Source organism: Heptranchias perlo, chromosome 23 (genome assembly GCF_035084215.1).
Source record: "Heptranchias perlo isolate sHepPer1 chromosome 23, sHepPer1.hap1, whole genome shotgun sequence".
In the NCBI taxonomy this organism is placed as follows: Eukaryota; Metazoa; Chordata; class Chondrichthyes; order Hexanchiformes; family Hexanchidae; genus Heptranchias; species Heptranchias perlo.
This window is the reverse complement of record NC_090347.1, coordinates 25,347,069-25,368,832: the sequence shown is the minus strand read 5'-3', so window position 1 is coordinate 25,368,832 and position 21,764 is coordinate 25,347,069. Positions and strand designations below refer to the sequence as shown.

At 40.9% G+C, this 21,764-nt stretch overlaps 1 protein-coding gene across 6 annotated transcripts in view; it reads left to right on the top strand.

The window, feature by feature from the left end:
• LOC137341190 (septin-9-like) overlaps nt 1-21,764 on the top strand; it is a 233,772-nt gene that overhangs the window by 170,487 nt on the left and 41,521 nt on the right. For all 6 annotated transcript variants that reach the window (XM_068004217.1, XM_068004213.1, XM_068004216.1 and 3 more), the window contains one exon: nt 15,966-16,154. In XM_068004217.1, the coding sequence (XP_067860318.1) occupies nt 15,966-16,154 (189 nt within the window). The remainder of the gene's footprint in view (nt 1-15,965; nt 16,155-21,764) is intronic.

Here is a 21,764-nt window from a genome sequence, read left to right as displayed (position 1 = left end):
TATAAGAATTGTAATTACACTCAGTTATGTCTGTTTACCATGTGTATAATACATTCTGCTCTGTTTCAATTTAAGAATAGTGCAGATTATTCTCTTCAGTTGCTGATTAACTTTTAGAACCTGTCTTTTTATTAACCCTGTCCTTGCTGGCCTGCATTGGCTCCCAATCCTGTGTTCAGATCCTTTCATGGTCTTGCCTCTCCCTATCTCTCTAACCTTCTCCAGTGCTATAACCCTCCCCACCACCTTAGCTCTTTATTCCTCTGACTTCTTGTACAACCCCCTCCCTTTGCCCAGCATGTCTTTAACCGCCAAGGCCTATGCTCTAGAATTATCTCCCTAAATCCATCCACCTCCCCCGCCTCCTTTTAAGACCCTCCTTAAAACCCACTTCTTTTACCAAACCTTTGGTCACACATCCTAATATGTTATTCTTTGGTTCAGTGCCCATTATTTCCCCCCTTACACTGTGAAGTGTTTTGAAGTGTCAAAGGTGCTATAGAAATGCAAATTGTTGTTGCGAAGGCAGTAGTGGAGATTGAAATGTATGAAATGCAAAGAATGTACTGCAGACAGTAACCTTTATTACCTAAGGATTTGAAATGGCCTTGACACCGTCCACACTTTATGCAGATAGAGTTCGGAAGTTAAAAGATCTGAAACAAAGTAAAGACTGCAGATTTCAGAATGGCTGGAGTGAATCTTCTTACCCAGTTTGGACATCAGTGTAAACATTGTATGGGATTTGCCTCTAAGGTTCCTTTTGTATCATTCCTTCTGGCACCACTGAATTCCATTATAAACATAAACTTTTATTTATGCGTAAACATAGTAACATGTGTCAGCAATATGTGTCTGCCTTGACTCAGTAGTAGCACTCTCGCCTCTGAATCAGGATTGTGGATTCAAGCCCTACTCCAGAGATTTGAGCACTTCCTAGAGCATAATAAGAGTGTTGTACTGCCGGTGCCGTCCCTCAGATTAGATGTTAAACGGAGGCCCAGTCTGCCTTTTTAAGGTGGGTGTAAAAGATCCTATGGAACTCTGGCAAAGACATGGGGTGATCTCTGGGTGTCCTGGCCAATATCAACCAACATCACTTCAAAATAAAACATCTGATCATTTATTGCTATTTGTAGGACCTTTCTGTCGGCAAATTGGCTACTGCATTTCCTGTGTTACAACAGGGACAACACACCAAAACACAAACTTCATTGGTTGCAAAGTACTTTGGGATGTCCAGAGGTCATGAGAGGTGCTCTAAATGCAGGTTCTTTCTTTAATGTGTAGAGATTTCACAATGGGACGTGGTGCAATTAAATTTTACATAGCTTAATCATAACAAAGGGATTCAAAATGGCCATTCCCTTCTTTAGAACCAAGGCAAAGCTATCTGTCTGCTTATTTTGCTTTTTTATTTCCTGGGACTCACTAATACCTGAATAAGGATCATCAGTCCTGCTAGTAGACTTGTTGGACCCATTGCCATTATCAAGCAGTCCCAGTTGAAGTTGTTGAATGGTTAGATATAGGATCAAAGTCTGTACTATCCCAGCAAAATGATTTAATTCCAGACTTGGAAGAGTATTCTGTATTACACCAGGTAATATTTACATTTCCCTCAGCATCTATCATTGTACACTTTAAGTCAGATTGTCCAATTACTAGTGCTTATGGCAGTTTTGTGCACTGCACTCATGCCTCACAGAACTAGGTAGAGTCTGTTCAACCTTCATTCATTTAAAGTACTTTTACACTGACATTGGAGGGGGGCTCGTGCCCCTAGTTGTCTTGTACCCAGTGGCAACCTAAATGAAAATTTAATGGTGCTATATTGGTGCACTCAGTATTAGTAGTTTAAAAAATGAATATCCTCATTGCCAGTCTTGAGTCTAAGTTTACACTGGAGTTTCTGACAGGTGTGTGAGACCCACATGTCATGAACTGGCGGAAGCATCCTTCTAAGGCCAGAATAAATTCAACCTTAGCAATTAGAAAGAGAAGGTTTGACCGAATCAATCTCAGCTGGATTGAAAGCCGCAACCCAGAAATGAAAGGGTAGTGTTCCAGTGTACTGTACAATCATGCCCCATCGGAGAATGGAGGCTCTTATACCACTCAGTGTGGGCTAGATGCCAACTGGGCCTTGGATGTGAAAAGACAGTGTTGTAATCCCTTTCGGTATCAAGGCGCCTGCCATCAAACTATGACTGATATTCCAATGCTGGCAGCTTTTCTCAATCAAACTTAGACAACTTATTACGATGTTAAGTGATCCACTGTCAGCTTATCAAAAACTGTTCCATACTTATGGTCAAATTGACCGTTAAAAATAATTTGGCAGCATAACAAACTCTGCTGTCAGAACTGGTTTACAGCAAAAGTTCATAAGCATGATTAATTGGCAAAAAATAAAATTCACTTCTTTGTATATTTGTATGCATAATACAAGCTTATTCTTTTAGCAACAGTTTAACTCTTAGTGTTAGTCATGAAATGTCTGTTTCATACTCTGTGGGCTGGAAACTATGCACATAGTTTCTGTCTCAACATTCACTGCATCTAATGGCTCAGACATGTGAGTTGAAGATTTACGCTTAATTTTTCTTTTATATTTATGGCTGTAATAAAACTTCTATAACATTTTTGTTTTTAGAACAAGGAGTGTAATAATTTAAATATTCAGGCAGCCTACTTGCTCAACTGGTACACCAATGTGACATGCAGTGTACAGCAGAATGCAGGTTCACACTTATTGTTTTCCTTAAAGGAAGCTCCCAATCTTATCTGGGCCATTTGGGAGAGATAACAATCAGAGGGCAGGAATAAATCTGTATGTAGAAAGGGAAGTCTCTGGTATAGTCACCCCAGCCAACTCTAGTGCAGCTACGAATGAATGCTTATGAGCTGATATTAGCATCAATGTAGGCTACCTTTCTCATCCTTTTGACCAAGGACTGTGGTGTGATATTGGGAGGGAAAATAATTGATCATTTTTTTAATATAACCCAGAACACTCAGAGTACGGCATTTTTATTTTTGCTCATTAGGTTGAATGTCATGGACCTCTGACTCCATCGCTTGAGAATTTTCAATGAGATTCAAAATCATTCAAAATTCATGTTTAGGAAATAGGCACCAAGAGGACGACTTTCCACTTGTTTCCGTTAATAATATCAGCACAATCCTGGCTGAATCGGCCAAACCAGCGCAAGAGATCGGGTAATTTTAAACGCAAGTGAGTCACACTCAAAACCACTTGTGTTCGTGTTTTCCGTGATCTTTTATGCTGTTTCAAGATTCAATTCACCCAGATCAGGCCTCGCTCTCAAAACCGGCCACACCCCCAGGTCAACATTAGGCGTTTCTGCCGGTTGTGCTGGTTCGGGAAGGCTCTTCAGATTGTCCCCATTTTCTTGGGCACACAGGCACTTGTCGGCAGGTTTTCAAACTTTTTCATATCAAAAAAAAATATTTAATTTACTAAGAAATTGACTAGTGTACTCCAATGAAACTATTAAATGGCTCAGTATAGTTTTTAGGGCATTTTCAGTGATTTTTTTATATCCGGTCACTTACAGGCAGAGGACTGGACAACCTTATTAAAAATGCTTATTTTTGCTGATAAAGCTATTTTCAGCTGTATTAATAAAACTGCACCGGTTTTACCACTCTTAGATACATCAAGGAATATTTTCTAAAGAAAAGAGAAACTGTTACATTCTATTACGCTACCCGATTGCGTTGATTTGTGGACGAATTTACATTTGTGATTATGCAAATGAATTTTAGCGGAAACCTGAGCCTAACCAGTCCAATTTGTGTACAATTTCCCGATTGAGTCCAAAGCAGAAACTTGACCCCCAAGCTGTGGTTAACGTCAACACGTGTGCATAAAATGAAGAGAATTTATAACAGAGGGGACTGACGTTTGTATGCCATATTCAGGAGCTGTAAAATACTGCTCGAGATGTAATGTACTGTTTTAGGCATATAACTGCAAAAATGCTGACTGCTGTGCAGTCGTAGCAGATTCATGACACTTGGTTGAAGGATGGGAGGGGGTAGTCAGTAAAGGTACTTAGTAGCATATAGGACTCAAGCTGACAGGCAGATACGACACAGGATGGTGGTCAATGGGGGATGATAGGGTGCGGAGAAAGATATAAAGATTGGCCATTCTTTCCTAGTTGTACAGGTTGAGGATTAATAGTATAAAAAAAAGTGCAAAATCAGCATTCTGACAGAGGGAAGTGTTTGTTTGATTTTTTTTCCTTGTCAAATGTAGAGCAGATTTTTAGATATGTATCATGAAAAAATGTGATGAATTAGTTCCAGACAGTAGCATTAACGATTTCCTCTTCAAATTGGAGGTCAGCTTTCTCTCTGTCTCTCTCCCTTTTGTAATTGATGTTGGCGAATAATTTTAAAATAGTTGAGACGAAGTGTTATTTTAAAACATTCGCGCTAGCTCATGAAAGATTGGATGATAAATGGAAAGATAAACTTGCAGTTGTTCAGCACCTTATCACATCTCTCGGAAACCTCCTCAAAGTGCTTCACACGCACATGCAATTATTTTCAAATGCAGTACTACAGTCCTATTGCCAAATGCGGCTGCTGTTTTGTGCACAGGAAGATCCCAAAAACAGCGATCAGATGACTGACAAGATAATCTGCTGTTGGTGGAGTTAGTTGAAAGAGGAATGTTGGCTAGCACACAAAGAACACCCTCTACTTCTTTTTCAATCATAGTGTGGGATCTTTAATAGCCACTGGAACAGGAAGATAGAGCCTCAGTCCAACATCTCATGCAAAGAACAATACCTATGACAATGCAACACTACCTCTGTATTACACTGGATTATCAGCCTACGTTACATGCTCAAGTCCTGCTATGAGACTTGAACCATCAATCTTCTGATTCAGGTGACAATGCTATCGGGTCTGTGCCTGTCTGTTTTGAAGCTAATTATTCATATTTGGGACTGCCTGTTTCTCATGGGCTGCAGTTGTTTTAAAACCATAATTATCAATGAATTGTGTAGTGTTTTACAGTGATTTTGGGAGGGATTGTTACATTTTAAGGCTCCCCTAACTTTGCAGTCTTTCTCACATTCCATACAAAAAGTACAGCCTGCGAGAAAGCTAGGAACTCAGTTTAATTAAATACTGAAAAACACTAAGGGCGCTAAATTGGGCTGTGTGGCGCCCTTTGTTTTGGCTTGATATATGCCGGACGCCATCTTGCTATAGGAGTTAGAGCATGTGCAGACACTGGAAACATGTAAAGTAAGGAGAAAATGGATAGAGTCAGTGTGCAATGCTGATTTAAAGTGATAGATACCATTTTGGGAGTTAATGCTCAACTCATAGTCTTAACCCCGACCATTTGAACGTGTCTCAGTGCCTGGAGGACCCCCATCAGCACTATTTAAAGGGACCATGCAGGATTTACAGGTTAGTGGCTGGACGATTGCTTCTGGCTGCCAAGACATTTGTAACTGTTTTTGGAGGTCTCCTATACTTGAATACTAGGACTAGGGGACATAGCCTAATATTTAGAGCCAGGACGTGCAGGACTGAAATTTGCAAATGCTTCTACACACAAAGGGTGGTATAAGTTTGGAATGCTCGTCTGCAAACAGCAGTTGATGCTCGCATAATTGTGAATTCTAAATCTGAGATTGATAGATTTCTGTGAACGGGGGGGTATTAAGGGATATGGGGCTAAGGCAGGTATATGGAGTTAGGTCACAGGTCCATGATCTCATTGAATGGCGGAACAGGCTCGAGGGGCTAAACGCCACTGCCACTTGCTGCCTCCTGATATGCGCCACCTTCTCCTGCAAGAAAGCGGGATGTGTGTCTGGATGATGTGCCTGTCATGGTTAAATAGCTGCCAGTGTGTGTGGCCTGTGAGTTGTGGGTTGGTGGCTTGCAAGAGCGATAATGTGTCAGGGTGAGAAGAAGCATCTGATTGGAAGAATTGATTACTGATGGAAAGAGTTTGTTGGTATGTGGGTGATGGGGGTGCGTAGTGCGTGGAGCAAGTGGATGTGGCTCGTGGTGCAGTTAGTAGGAGATGCCACTTGACAGTTGACCGCACTCACCTTGACCACTCATGTCAAAGCATTGAACTTCTTCCTGCACTGCATCCATATTCATGATGCTGTGGGCCTGGCATTGACTTTGTTCCCCGCTGCCTCCCACTGCCTTATTGGGTATATGTCTGGAAGGCCTCTTGCCCCCACCCCCCACCACTGTGGATATAGGATGTCCCTCCTTCTGTCCACCTCTTGCACCAAGGCCTCTAGTGCATCAGCAGTGAACCTTGGTGCACGCACTCTGGTAGGTCTGGTACAAACTCAGATCGGCAGATTAGTGAGGTCTGGCATGCAGATTGGAGGATGTGGGATTTAGTAGCGCACAACCTTTATTCAGTGTTTTAACATAACTCATCAGTTTGTAAACATAGGGACAGGAGCTGCATCTGTGTTTTGCATGTGCGAAGTCTGATCTCCGTTCAGACTCCATGCAGACAGCAGACTGTTATTTTCAGCAAATAACAGGTACCACCTACCTTTTAAGAGATTTTTTAAGAGACAGCCTGCCTTTAAGAGATTGGGGCTCCCCCTGCTGGTGGAAAGTGCAAATTGCATTGAATCCTCATTCAATGCTGATTCGGAACGCTGCTTGCAGGTAAGTCCTCAAGCCTGATGAAAGTCTCGTCCTGCCTGTGCAGGGGCCATTGGGCGCGGAGTAAGAGCGGATCACGCTACCCCTGCCCAATAATAGGCGCTATCCAATTCCCCCCCCCACTAAGTTTCAAGATCATATTGAGCAGATTTTAAACACTGCTTTTCCTGCATCTACATAAATTACTATAGTATTTAAGACCCCTGATAAATGCTGGTAAAATGTATCAATGCGGTCAATGTTTAAAGTAGTTTGGTTTGGAATATTAGGAATTCCTCTAGCTTTTGCAAACAGAAGTGTTGCCGTGAATCATCATCTCCTGTTCATGTTGCAAAATCTCTTTAAAAAAAATTACTGGTAAATACTGAACTTGCCCACTCTGAACTCTATCTGAATATTGTGTCGAACAGCAAACCCAAAACACATTCTCCCTTGATTGATGACTCGCATTGTAAAGTGGGTAATGATTACTCCTGTATTAATACCCCTTTGTTCATTCCTTGGAACTCCACACATGACTTAGAACAAGTAGTTGTGGCTTTTACTTTATGCCAAAGTTAAAGAACCTAGCGACTGGGGTTTGGTAAGTTCTAATCTGCTTGATAATAGTAATGTTTTTGTTTCTTTACAATATATCTGTATACCACGTGAACCTTTTATTCCTTAAAAGATGCATAGAGACTGCAAAAGGCATTTAGTATTATGGAATATAGTGCTATCTCCTGATCTTGGATTTTATCAATCCATTATTAGGCGACTGGATTTTGCAATAATTCCTGACTTTTTTTAGTTATTAACCATAATGTTTTCGTGACTGCAGGTTAGTTGCATAATATCCTAGAATTTTGGTAGTTTTGCACATCCTGCATCTGCACAGTAATACACAGGTTCACCACCCTCTGTTTTAGGGTTGGTGTTTTGTTGGGAATGATTTGTCAAATTATGCATACTGATCCATTATCCATGTAGGAAGTTGCCCATCACCTTTTTCGGAAACATTTGTGGAGATCAATTTGAAGCAGAAATCCAAATTTGTCAGATTCACGAGTATCTGTTTCTTCCCACTTCACACCACTTGAGATGTACTTCAGATGCCTTGTCTTTTTCATTAATGTGTCAGCGCAATTGCGCATTGTGATCCCCAAAACACTGACTTTTTTTTATGGTTGATGGTAGCCTTGCAGTTATCTTGATAATTAGCAGTAGTTTAGTATTTTGGTTAATTGTGCCATTTTTCACTCTTTGTGGGAGGAGAGTGAAAATATTAAAAGTAAGCTTTCCAATAAATTTGGACGCTGGAATTGAAAGTTTGAAAATTCAAATATTGAGATGAATAAGCAGAAAAACCATCTTCCATAATGTAAGTACTTGTATACCTCTCAGTAGACCCTTTGAGATCAGTGATGTCCAATCATTGGTGGAATAAGGTACATGTATCCACCTTAAGGTTACATACCCCACACTGTGCTTTGGTCAAGCCCATACCCATGATATGACCGCTATCTCCTTAAAGGAACTCTAGCAAACCCTTGCGGTCAAGGGGAAAACACTCCAGTGGTTGGAATCATACTTGATGCCAAGGAAGATGTTTGTCGTTGTTGGAGGCCAATCATGACAACCGCAGGTCATATCTGGAGGAATGATCCACAGGGCACTGTGCTCAGCCCAACCATCTTTAGCTGTTCCATCAAACACCTCATCTGTCTAAAGGTCAGGACTGGACCTATTTTTTTGACAATTCTACAGTGTTTATCTCCATTCACAAATCTTCCAATAATGAAGCAGCCCATGCCATTCCACAGCAAGAACTGGGCAACATCCTGGCCTGGGCTGACAAGTGGCAGGTAACATTCATGCCACATGAATGCCAGCTTATAACCATCTCCAACAGCATGGAGGTCACCATTGACCAGCTAGATCAAAACCATAGTTGCAAGGGCAGGGCAGAGGCTGGGTATACTCACAAGTGGCTCACCACCTGACCCTTTAAATCCTCAACAATCTACAAGGCTAAAATCATAAGTACAGTGGAATATTCACTACTTGCCTGGATAAGTGCAGCTGTAGTTTCACTCAAGAAGCTTAACCCCATCCAGGAAAGAGCCATCTGCTTGATTGGTGCCCCTCCACTTGACTCAATATGCACTCTCTGCACCTCTAGCACACAGTATATGCTGCAGCCATTATCTACAAGATACACTGGAGCAATTCACCAAGGTTACTTTGACCACACCTTCCAATTCCACCAAGAAGGACAAAAACATCAAGGTCATGGAAACACCTTCACCTCCAGGTGCACCTCCACGTCACATACAATTCTGTCTTGGACATATATCGATGTTCCCTCAATTCATGTCAAAATTCCCAAACAGCATTGTGAACGCATCATCACCACAAAAACTGCAGCACTTCGAGAAGGCCCACCATTACCTCCTTGGGTAAACAAGGCAATAAAATGTGGCCTTGCCAGTGTCACCCACATCCTGAGAACAAATTAAAACAAAAGCTTAGCTGACAGCTGGGTGACCATGACATTCTCCCACTCCCCACAAGGCTAACAGGTATCTAATATTTACACATCCTCTACAGATCATGAGCTAGATTTTTCACCTATTTACTATAACTTGAAAGAATACCTAGTCCCATATTTCCGCCTCTCCCAAAACTACAAGCAAATGAAAATAAAATCATTGCTGTGTGTACATTTACAAACATGCACTGCTTTGTTGATATGAGTGCACTTACAGCCACAGACCCCACCTGCTGTATGAAGGTTAACTTTCAGAAGGGGGGAAAATGGTGCCTGCTCAGGTTTGATTCTGACTTGAAGCTGAATCTTACTCCTACCATGCACTCTGGTAGGTTAGAGAATACATGACTCCTTTTTTTTTTATTTGTTCTCAGAATGTGGGCAATGCTGAAAGGCTGCATTTATTGCCCATCCTTAGTCTCCTTGAGAAAGTGGTGGCAGGCCGGTTCCTTGAACCACTGCAGTCCTTGCAGTGATGGTGCTCCCACGATGAGGTGTATGGAATTCAATGATATTGGCCCAGGAGCGGCAATATATGTCCAAGTCAGGATGATGGGGAACTTGGAGATGACTGTGTTCCTGCAACATCAAACTTACTTATTGACATATTGATGCCTTGCATATAGTGTGCTTTTCCTTTGTGTTACACTTAATTCCTGTAACACTTTGTTAATAACACCCTTGTTATTATAAAACAATGTACCAGTTGACTTCCCCTGAACACCGTCATGGGAGATAAATATTTAGCATGTATGTAGGTGGACAGAGCTGAGTCCAGTTATAGTGCTGCTACTGCCATCCCAGCTGACTCAGCAAAATCAGACATTGAACTTGGGACACTTCTGTTACTTTCTTGACCCATCTTGTCACAAAATTTAAAATACTTTGGATTTTGAAATCCACACCCCCCAAGAATGTAACTTTTTTTAACGTTAGGAACAAGCAGCAAGAAACACATCAGAGGAATTCAGCAATCGTTTGCAAACTGTGTTTGCTCTTTACAAGCATCAGATTGGTTTCCTTTTATAGAGTACATGTACTAAACATTGGTCATAATTTAGAAAAGTATTATAATTGATTTGCAATATATATAATTGGTTGCTAATGGCATTTTATTATACTAATTGTTGCTTAATGCCTCTAAGTGATTGCCCTTTTTAATTAATTATGATAGAACTGGATAACTTTTTTCTGAACAGTGAATCATATTTTGAACTTCTGATGCATTTTGTTTAAGAGCCATAAAGTGAGTGATCATTGTAAATCATTGTACCACTGACCTTGTCTTTAATGACCAGGGTAATTGATACAAACAGATAAAACATACACCTTTATTCAGCAGCATTGTGATATTAACAGTTAAGAAATATTTGCTGCAGATTGTGTCATACCTTGTTACAACTCAGCTGGGATTCAATTTCTTCAATATTGCCTGTCCCACCCTTCCCCTTACTTTATATAAAAAATGTTGTGTGCGAGACTTTTATGCTAGAAGTCTAAAACAACAAATACTGGTAATAGACAACAGACCAGTCATTTACTGCAGAGAAAAGACAAATTAACGATTCTGGTGTAAGCAAAATAAGCAAGCATTTTAGTAGAGTTGGGAGAAAAAAGAAAAGGAGGGAAAAGCAACAGACACTGCAGGCACGGGGAGGAATGAAACAGGTTGAAAGACCTGAAAATCTGTGCAAGTCTATTTTATTTGTTTTGAGTCCATTTGACTTTTGTTGCACACGTAAAGACTTGTTGAGTGTAAAAGAAGTGTAGTTATACAGGGCCTTGGTGAGACCACACCTGGAGTATTGTGTGCAGTTTTGGTCTCCTGACCAAAGAAAGGATATACTTGCCATGGAGGGAGTGCGGTGAAGGTTCACCAGACTGTTTCCTGGGATGGCAGGACTGTCATATGAGGAGAGATTGGGTCGACTCGGCCTGTATTCACTCGAGTTCAGAAGAATGAGAGGGGATTTCATTGAAACATATAAAATTCTGACACGGCTAGACAGACTGGATGCAGGGAGGATGTTTCCCCTGGCTGGGGAGGTCCAGAATGAGGGGGTCACAGTCTCAGGATAAGGGGTAGGACATTTAGGACTGAGATGAGAAGTTTCTTCACTCAGAGGGTGGTGAACCTGTGGAATTCTCTACCACAGGAGGCTGTGGAGGTCAAGTCACTGAATATATTTAAGAAGGAGCTAGATAGATTTCTAGACACAGAAGGCATCAAGGGGTATGGGGATAGAGTACGAATATGGTATTGAGATAGAGGATCAGCCATGATCATATTGAATGGCGGAGCAGGCTCGAAGGGCCGAATGGCCTGCTCGTGCTCCTATTTTCTATGTTTCTATGTTTGTCTTTATTGTGGCTGTGATTATATTAGTGAGTTGTGCATTATTCCATAGTTGTTAGTGAAAGGGAATATTCTTTCAGTAAAGAAGTTTATTCAGAAGAAATTTTATATTTATAAAAATAGTTAGCTTTAAAGCAGCCTATCTTTTATCCCATTGTAATTTGGCATATCTAATTTTCATAATTGTCAATACAAATAAAATGTCTCTTTGCGCTCTCCTATCTCCTCTCAGGCCCTTTCCAAGCTCATCTTGTCAATGAGACCCACCTCCTGCACCTCGGCCCTATTCCCACCAAACTGTTGACCTCCTAACTTCCCTTCCTGGCCCCCATGTTAACTGATATTGTTAACGGTTCCCTCTCCTCAGGTACTGTCCCCCTCTCCTTTTTAAATCTGCCGTCATCACCCCCCTCCTCAAAAAAAAACACCCTTGACCCCGCGATCCTTGCAAACTACTTCCTCATCTCCAACCTCCCTTTCCTCTCCAAAGTCCTTGAACATGTTGTCGCCTCCCAAATCCGTGCCCATCTTTCTCATAACTCTGTTTGAACCCCACCGATCAGGTTTACACCCCTGCCACAGTTCTGAAGCAGCCCTCATCAAAGTCACAAATGACATCCGATGTGACTATGAGAATGGTAAACTATCCCTTCTCATCCTTCTCGACCTGTCCTCAGCCTTTGACTCGGTTGACCACACCAACTTTCTCCAATGCCCCTCCTCCGTTGTCCAGCTGGGTGGAACTGCTCTTGTCTAGTTCTGTTCTTATTTATCCAGTTGTAGCCAGAGAATCACCTGCAATGGCTTCTGTTTCTGCTCCCACACCATTACCTCTGTAATCCCCCATGGATTTATCCTTAACCCCCTCCTTGGCCACTCGGTGACATCGTTCAAAAATACTTCAGGCTCCACATGTATGCTGACAACACCCAGCTCGACCTCGCCACCGCCTCTCTCGACACCCCCTCCCCCACTGCCTCTGATTTGTCACGCTGCTTGTCTGACATCCAGTACAGAATGAGCAGAAATTTCCTCCAACTAAATATTGGGAAGACTGAGGACATTGTCAACGTTCCTTAGCCACTGACTCCATCCCTCTCCCTGGCCACTGTCTGAAGCTGAACCGGACCGTTTGCAACCTTGGTGTCCTAATTGGCCTTGAGATGAGCTTCCAACCCCATAGCCTCTCCATCACCAAGAACGTCTACTTCCACCTCTGTAACATTGTCCGTCCCTGTCCCTGCCTCAGGTTGAGGGGAAAAAAATTTACAATCTAAACGTGCACAAACAAATCTAACTGCACGCCATGAGGTGCTCCGCTCCAACAAAATCTGGGCCATAACTTTGATTGCTTGGTGTGTGCAGATGCATTTTAAAGATTTTAGTGTTTCAAAGGTTGGTAATTTAAAGCCTTTAGTGTAAAAAGGCACATTTTCCAAGACTTTTTATGGACTGGATGTTGCTCTGAGCGGCAAACGAACGGCACCAGCTGTTTGTTAGACTTGCATTTGCCCAAAGACTTTCCATGGGGTTTTGCATGGCAGGTTGCAATCAGCCAAACAGCGTGGTGCCCTTTACAGGGCATCTGGGATCTGTGTGAACAAGGCAAGCAACTGTATCTCCTTCACCAATGTGATTGAAGAATCGTTAATGAGCAGCGCAGAGTCTGAACCAGGAAGTGTAAGTTAGAATAGTGAATTCAATATCAAATCAGGTACAGAAAGTGAAATAAAGAGAGGGGAAGATTGGATTAAGAGAGAGAAAAGAGACACAGAAAATGTAAAAAAAAAATTTATTTAATTTTTAAAAAATCTTCAATAATTAAAAGCTGAAGGAATGAGAGTCCACACTTACAAAAGTTAATTTTCAGTGCTAGAGAGGTTGTTTGGCAGTCATTAAGACTTACCACACCGTTAAGAGTACTTCCACAGGAATAGACAAATAGACAAGCCCTAGCTTTTTTTGGCGAGTTTAGTCCATATCTATAAGCTAAGTACAGGAACTTCACGTCGTTCAATACTTGTGGATGGTGAGTCAGAGAAACCGTTTTCACTCAGCTTTTGGAGGAGCAAGGCATCTCGGACAGCAACTTCCAGATTTCCGCATTGAACTCCGCATGTGCGGTCACTGGAAGTTGCTGTCCGATTTGTACATAAATAACGGTGATGTTGTTAGCCTCACTGTTATTTTTACAGCAAATTCCGGCCCAATGTGTTTTACAATCCATTGCCTTTCCTCATATGACATGTAATGGTTCAATTACGTCTATGATTATATTTTAGTTTTTCAAAATATGTAAAAGGAATATTAATTGAATGAATAAAGTGTGGGTGTTCTGACTTCTATTTGATTTTTTAATACCCAAGGCCTATTGTTATTTATTGCATAATATCATTTGGTACCACATTGTAGTAATATGGTAAATCCAGAACACTTTGATATGGGGTGTGATTTACAGTTCAGTCCTTATCAAAATATTTCCAACACGCAGATTAACTGCAAGATTGTGCAGATTTCATGTGAAAGTCTGATTCCCTGGTATGCCTCTGCTACTTCACCATAGAAAGCAAAGAATTTCATCCCATTACTTGAGCTCTTTAGCTTCAAGAAGAAGGATGGGTTTTATATACTGATTATTTGTTTTGAGGAATTTTGTTTGTTTATGACTATTTAAGTAGCATTGTGAAAGATCTCAATGTTTTGAGTACCTGCTACAGAGAGTGAGATATATCTGCTGTCATAATTCTGGTCAATTGTAACGCCTCTTGTTTTGTATTCAATCAAAACCTTCCAAGGTGCAGTTTTTTTCAATCTGTTGTCAAGTAAAAGCCACTTATAAATAATTTGATTATATGAAACTTCAATCTTGAAAGCCCACCTTAGATGTTTAAAAAAAAAACCTGGTTTAACTCTTGGGGGAGGGAGGAAAGGATAGATCAGAGTACTGGTCGGCATACAAAAATTTCTGAGATCCCTGGGCCCTCAGGAGGCAATTGTAAAATAAACTTTGTGTTACTTCAAACTTTGCAAATCTCTTTGAATCATAATATTGTAACTAAAATGAAATTGAAGTGAACTGCAGTCACCAGCTGCCATTTTATTGGTGGTTGAAATTACAAAAAATAACGACTTGTAATCTTTAAAGGGGCTTCTCCTTAATGGCAAAACTGTTTGGCTACAATGATGCATTTGAAAGCAATATATATGATTGCACCTTGAACAAATGGACCAGGTTTGCTCATTTGTCATGAGAATGGTGTTCCTTTAAAATGTGGCACTTAAATTGGTATTTGTGCTGTAAGGGATTTTGATACCATATTGGGGAAACCGTGCAGTAAACTTGGTTCTAGAAATAGCCTGCTTGTGAAATGTTTGAACGTGTTGGCTTACTGTACACACTATAGAAAATGCTCTATCTGTCGCAGTTTGAAACTTTGCAGTGTTTATTTCTATTTTCTTGAAGTTTAGCTTATGGTAGATGTAATCTGCAACACCTCTTTTCAAAAACCTAATGAAGTATCCTGCAAGACACTTTTGGGGCTATTATTTGATTAAATCAAAATATCTGCAACTGTTGTTTTTGAGTCCAGACTCTTCCAGATTTTTAATATTTTTGCCTGTGCAGTTAGATGTTGATTTGTTCTCCTCCATCCGTCTTGCCTTAATGGTCGATTTTTGGAGTTTTAAAAATATTGAACAGTTTGAAATTATATTTTGTACCCCTGAAATATCAAGGTTCCTGTGCCAGCCCCTCTATTTCTTAACCCTCAAATATTAGCCTGTTTTGTTTTATTTTTCCCAATCCGGGGCCTGTGAAAAACATAAACCCATTGCGTACAGAAAGAGCACCAACAGACCCTTTTGAGGTGTGTGCATGTGTGTTTTGACCTTAGTTATCTATCTAGGAATTAGAATCATAGAATGATAGAGCACAGAAGGAGGCTATACGGCCCATCGTACCGGTGCTGACTCCTTGAAAGAGCTATCCAATCTTGCTCTTTCCCCATAGCCCTGCAAATTTTTCCCTTTCAAGTATTTATCCAATTCACTTTTGAAAGTTACTGTTGAATCTGCTTCCGCCACCCTTTTCAGGCAGTGCATTCCAGATCATTACAACTCGCTGCGAAAAAAAAAGTTTCCCCATCTTGCCTCTGATTCTTTTGCCAGTTACCTTAAAAGGTTCGAAGAGCAACTTTTGCACAAGCCCTTACCTACTGTCGTACTTCATTACAGATTTTTTTCTGCTTGACTCATGTCTTTTTTTTGTGCTCTAATCTCTTACTGATTAGTTCATTTAGATTTGTAGCAGTACGGTGATTATTGCAACAATGATTTAATAATCTATAAATATAAATTATTTTTTCTTTTTCACACTGATAGGTGCAGAAAATAGCTCAATCAAAACCAGCATTATGTCTGAACCTTTTCGAGATGGAGGCGTTAAACAGTCCATGCCAAATGAGAAGCCAGGATTTGACCACTTTGGATATGTGGGTATTGATTCCATTCTTGAACAGATGAGGAGGAAAGCTATGAAACAAGGATTTGAATTCAATATAATGGTTGTAGGTAAGTTACTGAAAAACAAAAGTTTTCTTTTTTAATTTATCGAATGTTCTGATAATTTGAGTTTAGCATGTAAATGAATGTTGGCAAGCCCTCCTCATGTCTGAAGGAGAGCTGTAGCCTCAGGCGATTTATGCAGTGCAGGATACTCCGTTGTACACATGGGAGGTGCAAGCCATGTAGGAGAAATTTTTGGCCACCCAAAGCTGAATCAGCACTGGTGCTTGGTTATCATTAGTGCCATTCTCAGCATAGCCTTGAAAGTCTATATCGAGGCTGAAGTCAGCACCCACCAGAAGCCCCAAATACCAACATGAATCGACAGCTGGAATAGGTTCCTCCTGCATTTTCCAATCAATATCTTTTAAGATCTCCTCTTGAGTCATGCAAATCCATTAGACTGCATATTGGAACACCCATTATTATATCTACTGGTTATTTCATTGTTCAAGATGGTGAGGAGAATACACCAGACCCCCAGGTAAAGCCATCAACAATGCAATACCACCTGTAAAAGGAACTCCTATATTCTCTCAGAAGTGCCTCAAATGGATATTCTCATAAGATAATAATGGATGAGGAAGGCCATTTGGGCCATTTTATTCATCCATCCAAAGAGATCCTAACATCTCTATTGCAGCATTCAATTGTTTCTTAAATGATTCCAGGGCTTTTGTCTCCACTCGTCAATCTGGAAGTTTATTCCACAAGTTGATGAAGAAACCAAACATTTGTGAAGAAACGTTTCTTGATATTTGTTATAAAAGTACCCTCCTCTAGTTTGATCCCTGGTGACCCCTAGTTCTACTCTCTGTTTAATTTAAAGTAATATTCCGGGTAAACCTTTTCCACATCCTTAACAGTCTTGTATACCTCTAAGACCATCTCTTAGAAACCTCCTTTCCTGAGTGAAAGCACCAAGTTGATACAGTCTTTTCTCATAACTCAAACCCTTGACACTGGGGATTAGCCTTGCTTTTCTCTGCACTGCTTCTGGTGTTTGAATGTCTGCCTTGTTTCTTGGAGATCAGAACTGCATGCAGTATTCAATGTGCAGTTTGACTAAGCACTATAAAGTTTGATCATTGCTTCCTCTGACTTATATTGTACTGTTTTGGCTATGCAGTTTAATATTCTATTAGCTTTGTCGATTGCTACTTTGCGTCAGTTAGACTTGAGAAGATACAAAATTGACAGGCAGGAGAAGACCAGCTGGTCCACTAAGACTGCCCACACCATGATGGTCAGACCATCATAGCTAGCCACTTCCTTACAGACTCACCGACCTGCACCCCCCCCCCCCCCACCAACCCCCGCAGCTGTGTAATCTGGAAGATGCAAAAAAAAAACATGGGATACAATACGCTGGAAAATTCCTCCCCAACCCCCTCAGGTGATCAAAACCATCCAGGAGATCACATGGACCAAGTGTTATCCATAAAGACACTTACCTTACATATGATGCAATCTCTGCCCCAGTCAAGAACCAGTCCAGCTCCCTCTGGAGGGTGAGAGTCAGCATCCACCACACCAGCCAGCAATGTATTCCAGAGGCTCCACACTCTCTGGGAAAAGCAGAACCGCCTAACATCCAGTCTATTCCTACTCTTAGCTTAAACAATGTTTAGCGTAGAGTCTTTTAAAACTCTTGAGATCTCTTCCAGCTTCATCCCCACCTATTTCAACACCATCCATGGAATAAGTGTGCTGTCCAGTTTTTTTTTCCAAATGTATGACACTTTACATTTGTCTGTGTTAAATTTCATTTGCTATTTTTCTGCCCACTTAGATACCTTGTCCAACTCATTCTGTAATTTCAGAGCTGTCCCTTTTGATTCCACTAGTTTGGTATCTTCGACCTTGAGGTTCTGAATCCAGCCCTTTTGTGTAAATCAAAAACTGTAGTGGTCCCAGCACTGAACTCTGAGGCACCCCACTCGGTACTTTTCCATTCCCCTCCCCAATCTGACATAACTCCTCTAATGAACACTGGTTTCCTACCTTTTGAACCAGTTTCTTACCCATTCCCATGGTTTGCCTAGAATCCCCACAGCTTTGAATTTGATGAATAGCCTCTTGTGTGATCCTTTGCCAAAAGTTCTGGAAGGCGAGGTACACCACATCATTGGGCTTACCGCAGCCCAATGCCGTGTGATTGGTGTACCTTGGGGGAAAAGAAGCTCAGGTGACTTCAGCACTTTCCAGGCTTAACATGAGGGCAACTGTTTTGCAAAGTCATCCATCCAGAAATGTGCCTACTGTATCGAGGATCTCCGTATTATGCAGCTTCTGAGGAATGAACACACATCCCACGAGACAACCGCTACCAGTTCTCATTTCAAAATCAAAGTTGCTTTGCTTTTCATTTTAAATGTAAAATATCTTTTTCTTTTAATGGTGCTTTGCAATGTGAGTGCATTATAGTGCTTGCAAAGTGTTAATTATTCGGGTTCTTGAAGGGTAAGAAACTTAGGTCCAAATATAATCTATTAATGCTTGAAATCAAAATACTGCATCTACACAGTAATATCACTTAGTCCCGACAGAATGAATCATAGTGTTCTTCAGCCAACTTATCTCGATCTTACAGTAAATGTGTTGCCTTTTATGGTGACCTGAGGAATATCGTATGTAGTGCTTCGAAACATGGAGCTGAGCTAGAAACTAATTCCGTTGCCTTCTGGGGCAGTGTTTCCTTCCAGGTTTAATACCTCAGGCTGCAGAGGTTTCATTTAATATAGTCTTATGCTGTTTTTGAAATGGCAATAAAAAAGCGCTTAGTTTGTGGGTATACGCAATGCACAGCTGCGCAGTGTCTCCACTGTGCCTGCTATGCTACACAGCACATTGTTTAATTATTTTGTTTGAAGTCCGATGTGATTTATGGGTATTTTGGAATGAAACATTTCAAACAATAACTGGCATTTCTTTCTCTCTCTTTTTTATTTGTCATAATAATGGTTTAATTTTCAGTTCTGCTCTGTCCTGCTTATGCCAAATAGGAGTCAGAGAGAAGAGCAACAAGGAAGATTGTAGCACTTGGGGCTCTAAGCTTTGAAGAGAGACTCGGAGCTTATTTTATTTTTATTGGAGAAAAGATTGTGACAAGAAATGATGTAGATCTTTGAAATGGTATGATGTAAATATAAGCAATAACTTGGAGAGTGAATATGGAATGGGGGACATGAGTACAATATATCTCAAGTAAGACTCTGGATGAGGAAATAAATCAACTTTTTTCCTCTACTGAGTAATGGAAAGCTCTGTGGGCAAAACAGTTGACGCCTGTTCAATTTTTTAGGATTACTTAGTGATTTTATTCAAATTTTTTTGGCTTCCATGTTTCAAATTGCTCCTAGGTGAGCCCTGGCTTTCTATGTCCCATAGATTATTTTCATTTGTCCACATATCTAGGTAAATTCATGGTGTGACCAGAGATTGAACCTTCCTCAGATTATTTCAACTGTTGATTTTATCGTACAATCTCATGTTTCTCCTTGTCTTTGGAAGGTGGAAGAATAATGACTTTGGTATTATCTGCCAAATATATTTATTAAACAGTAAAAGAACAAGCAAATAGAGTAGTAGTACAATCTGTATTTTTACAACGGTGGTTAAGCTAAACTAGCTCTTTGAGTAGCAGACTAATAGTTTTACTGCTGCGCTGAACTATGATGCTATATTTCTAATAAATATCTGCACGTCTTTTCATTATAAACTGCCTGTGTAAACCTGTCTTATTTGACCCTGAAATGAGCTTCTGACCCCATATCCGCTCCATCACCAAGACCGCCTACTTCCACCTCCGTGCTATTGCCTGTCTCAGCCCCTGCCTCGGCTCATGTGTTGCTGAAACCCTCATCCATGCCTTTGTTACCTCTAAACTTGACTATTCCAAAGCTCTCCTGGCTTGTAACTTCCTTCCCCTACAAACTTGAGCTCATCCAAAACTGTGCTGCCCATATCCTAATTCACACAGAGTCCCGTTCACCCATTATCCCTGTGCTCGCTGACCTACATTAGCTCCTGGTCTGGCAACGCCTCGATTTTAAAATTCTCATCCTTGTTTTCAAATCCCTCCATGTTCTCACCCCTCCCTATCTCTAACCTCCTCCAGCCCGCCAATGCTCCGAGATCCATATGCTCCTCCAATTCTGACCCCTTGCGCATCCCCAATTTTAATCGCTCCACCATTGGCGGCCGTGCCTTCAGCTGCCAAGGCCCTAAGCTGTGGAATTCCCTCCCTAAATTTCTCCCCTCCTTTTAAGATGCTTTTTAAAACCTACTTCTTTGAACAAGCTTTTGGTCACCTGTCCTAATATCTCCTTATGTGGCTCGGTGTCAAATTTTGTCTGATAACGCTGCTGTGAAGCGTTTTGGGACATTTTACTACGTTAAAGGCGCTATATAAATGCAAGTTGTTGTTGTCCTGGTGTAATTACACCCTCTCACCAATGATGCCACCGTACTACCACAGTTTTGTATCTCCCAGTTCTTCAGCCTATACTACAGAGAAACTCCAACCAACCAACTCTGTTAATTTTTTTTTAAAATGCTAATCAAGTAAATATGTTAAATACCACAAGGTGTTTTTATTTAAATTGGATTCTTTGACTGCTCACTTGGACATCGGGCACAGATAAACCAACTAAAATCTACATGTACTGTAATTCTATGTAATTCCAGGAACAGGCCATTTGTTCCAACTGGTCCATGCTGATGTTTATGCTCCACACGAGCCTCCTCCCTCCCTACTTCATCTAACCTTGTCAGCATTTCCTTCTATTCCTTTCTCCCTCGTGTTTATCTAGCTTCCCCTTAAATGCATCTATGCTCGTCGCCTCAACTGCTCCTTGTGGTAGCGAGTTCCACATTCTAACCACTCTGAGTAAAGAAGTTTCTCCTGAAATTCTTTATTGGATTTATTAGTGACTATCTTATATTTATGGCCCCTCGTTCTGGTTTCCCCCACAAGTGGAAACACCTTCTCTATGTCTACCCTATCAAACCCTTTCATCTTAAAGACCTCTATCAGTTCACACCTCAGTCTTCTCTTTTCTACAGAAAAGAGCCCGCTGTTCAATCTTTTCTGATAGATTTTACCTCTCAGTTCTGGTATCATCCTAGTAAATCTTTTTTGCAACTTCTCCAGTGCTCCTATGTCCTTTCTATAATAGAGACCAGAACTGTTCACAGTACTCCAAGTATGGTCGAACCAAGGTTCTATACAGGTCTAACATAACTTCTCTGCTTTTCAATTCTATCCCTCTAGAAATGAACCTCATTGCTTGGTTTGCCTTTTTTATGGCCTTTTTGGCCTGCATCGTTACTTTAAGTGAATTGTATATCTGTACCCACAGATCCCTCTGCTCCTTTATCCCATTTAGACTCTTATTATCCAAGCAATATGTGGCCCCCTTATTCTTCCTACCAAAATGCAGCACCTCACTCTTATCTGTATTGTAATTGAAACTGGGGCTCCAATGGTGCCACCGTAGTACCACAGTTGAGTGAACCTGGTTTTTAACACCCTATATACTGTGATACTTAAAGAAGGCAATAACTTGCTAAATCATAGACAAAAATGTTTCCTGGCTCCTTGGAAAAAAGTTG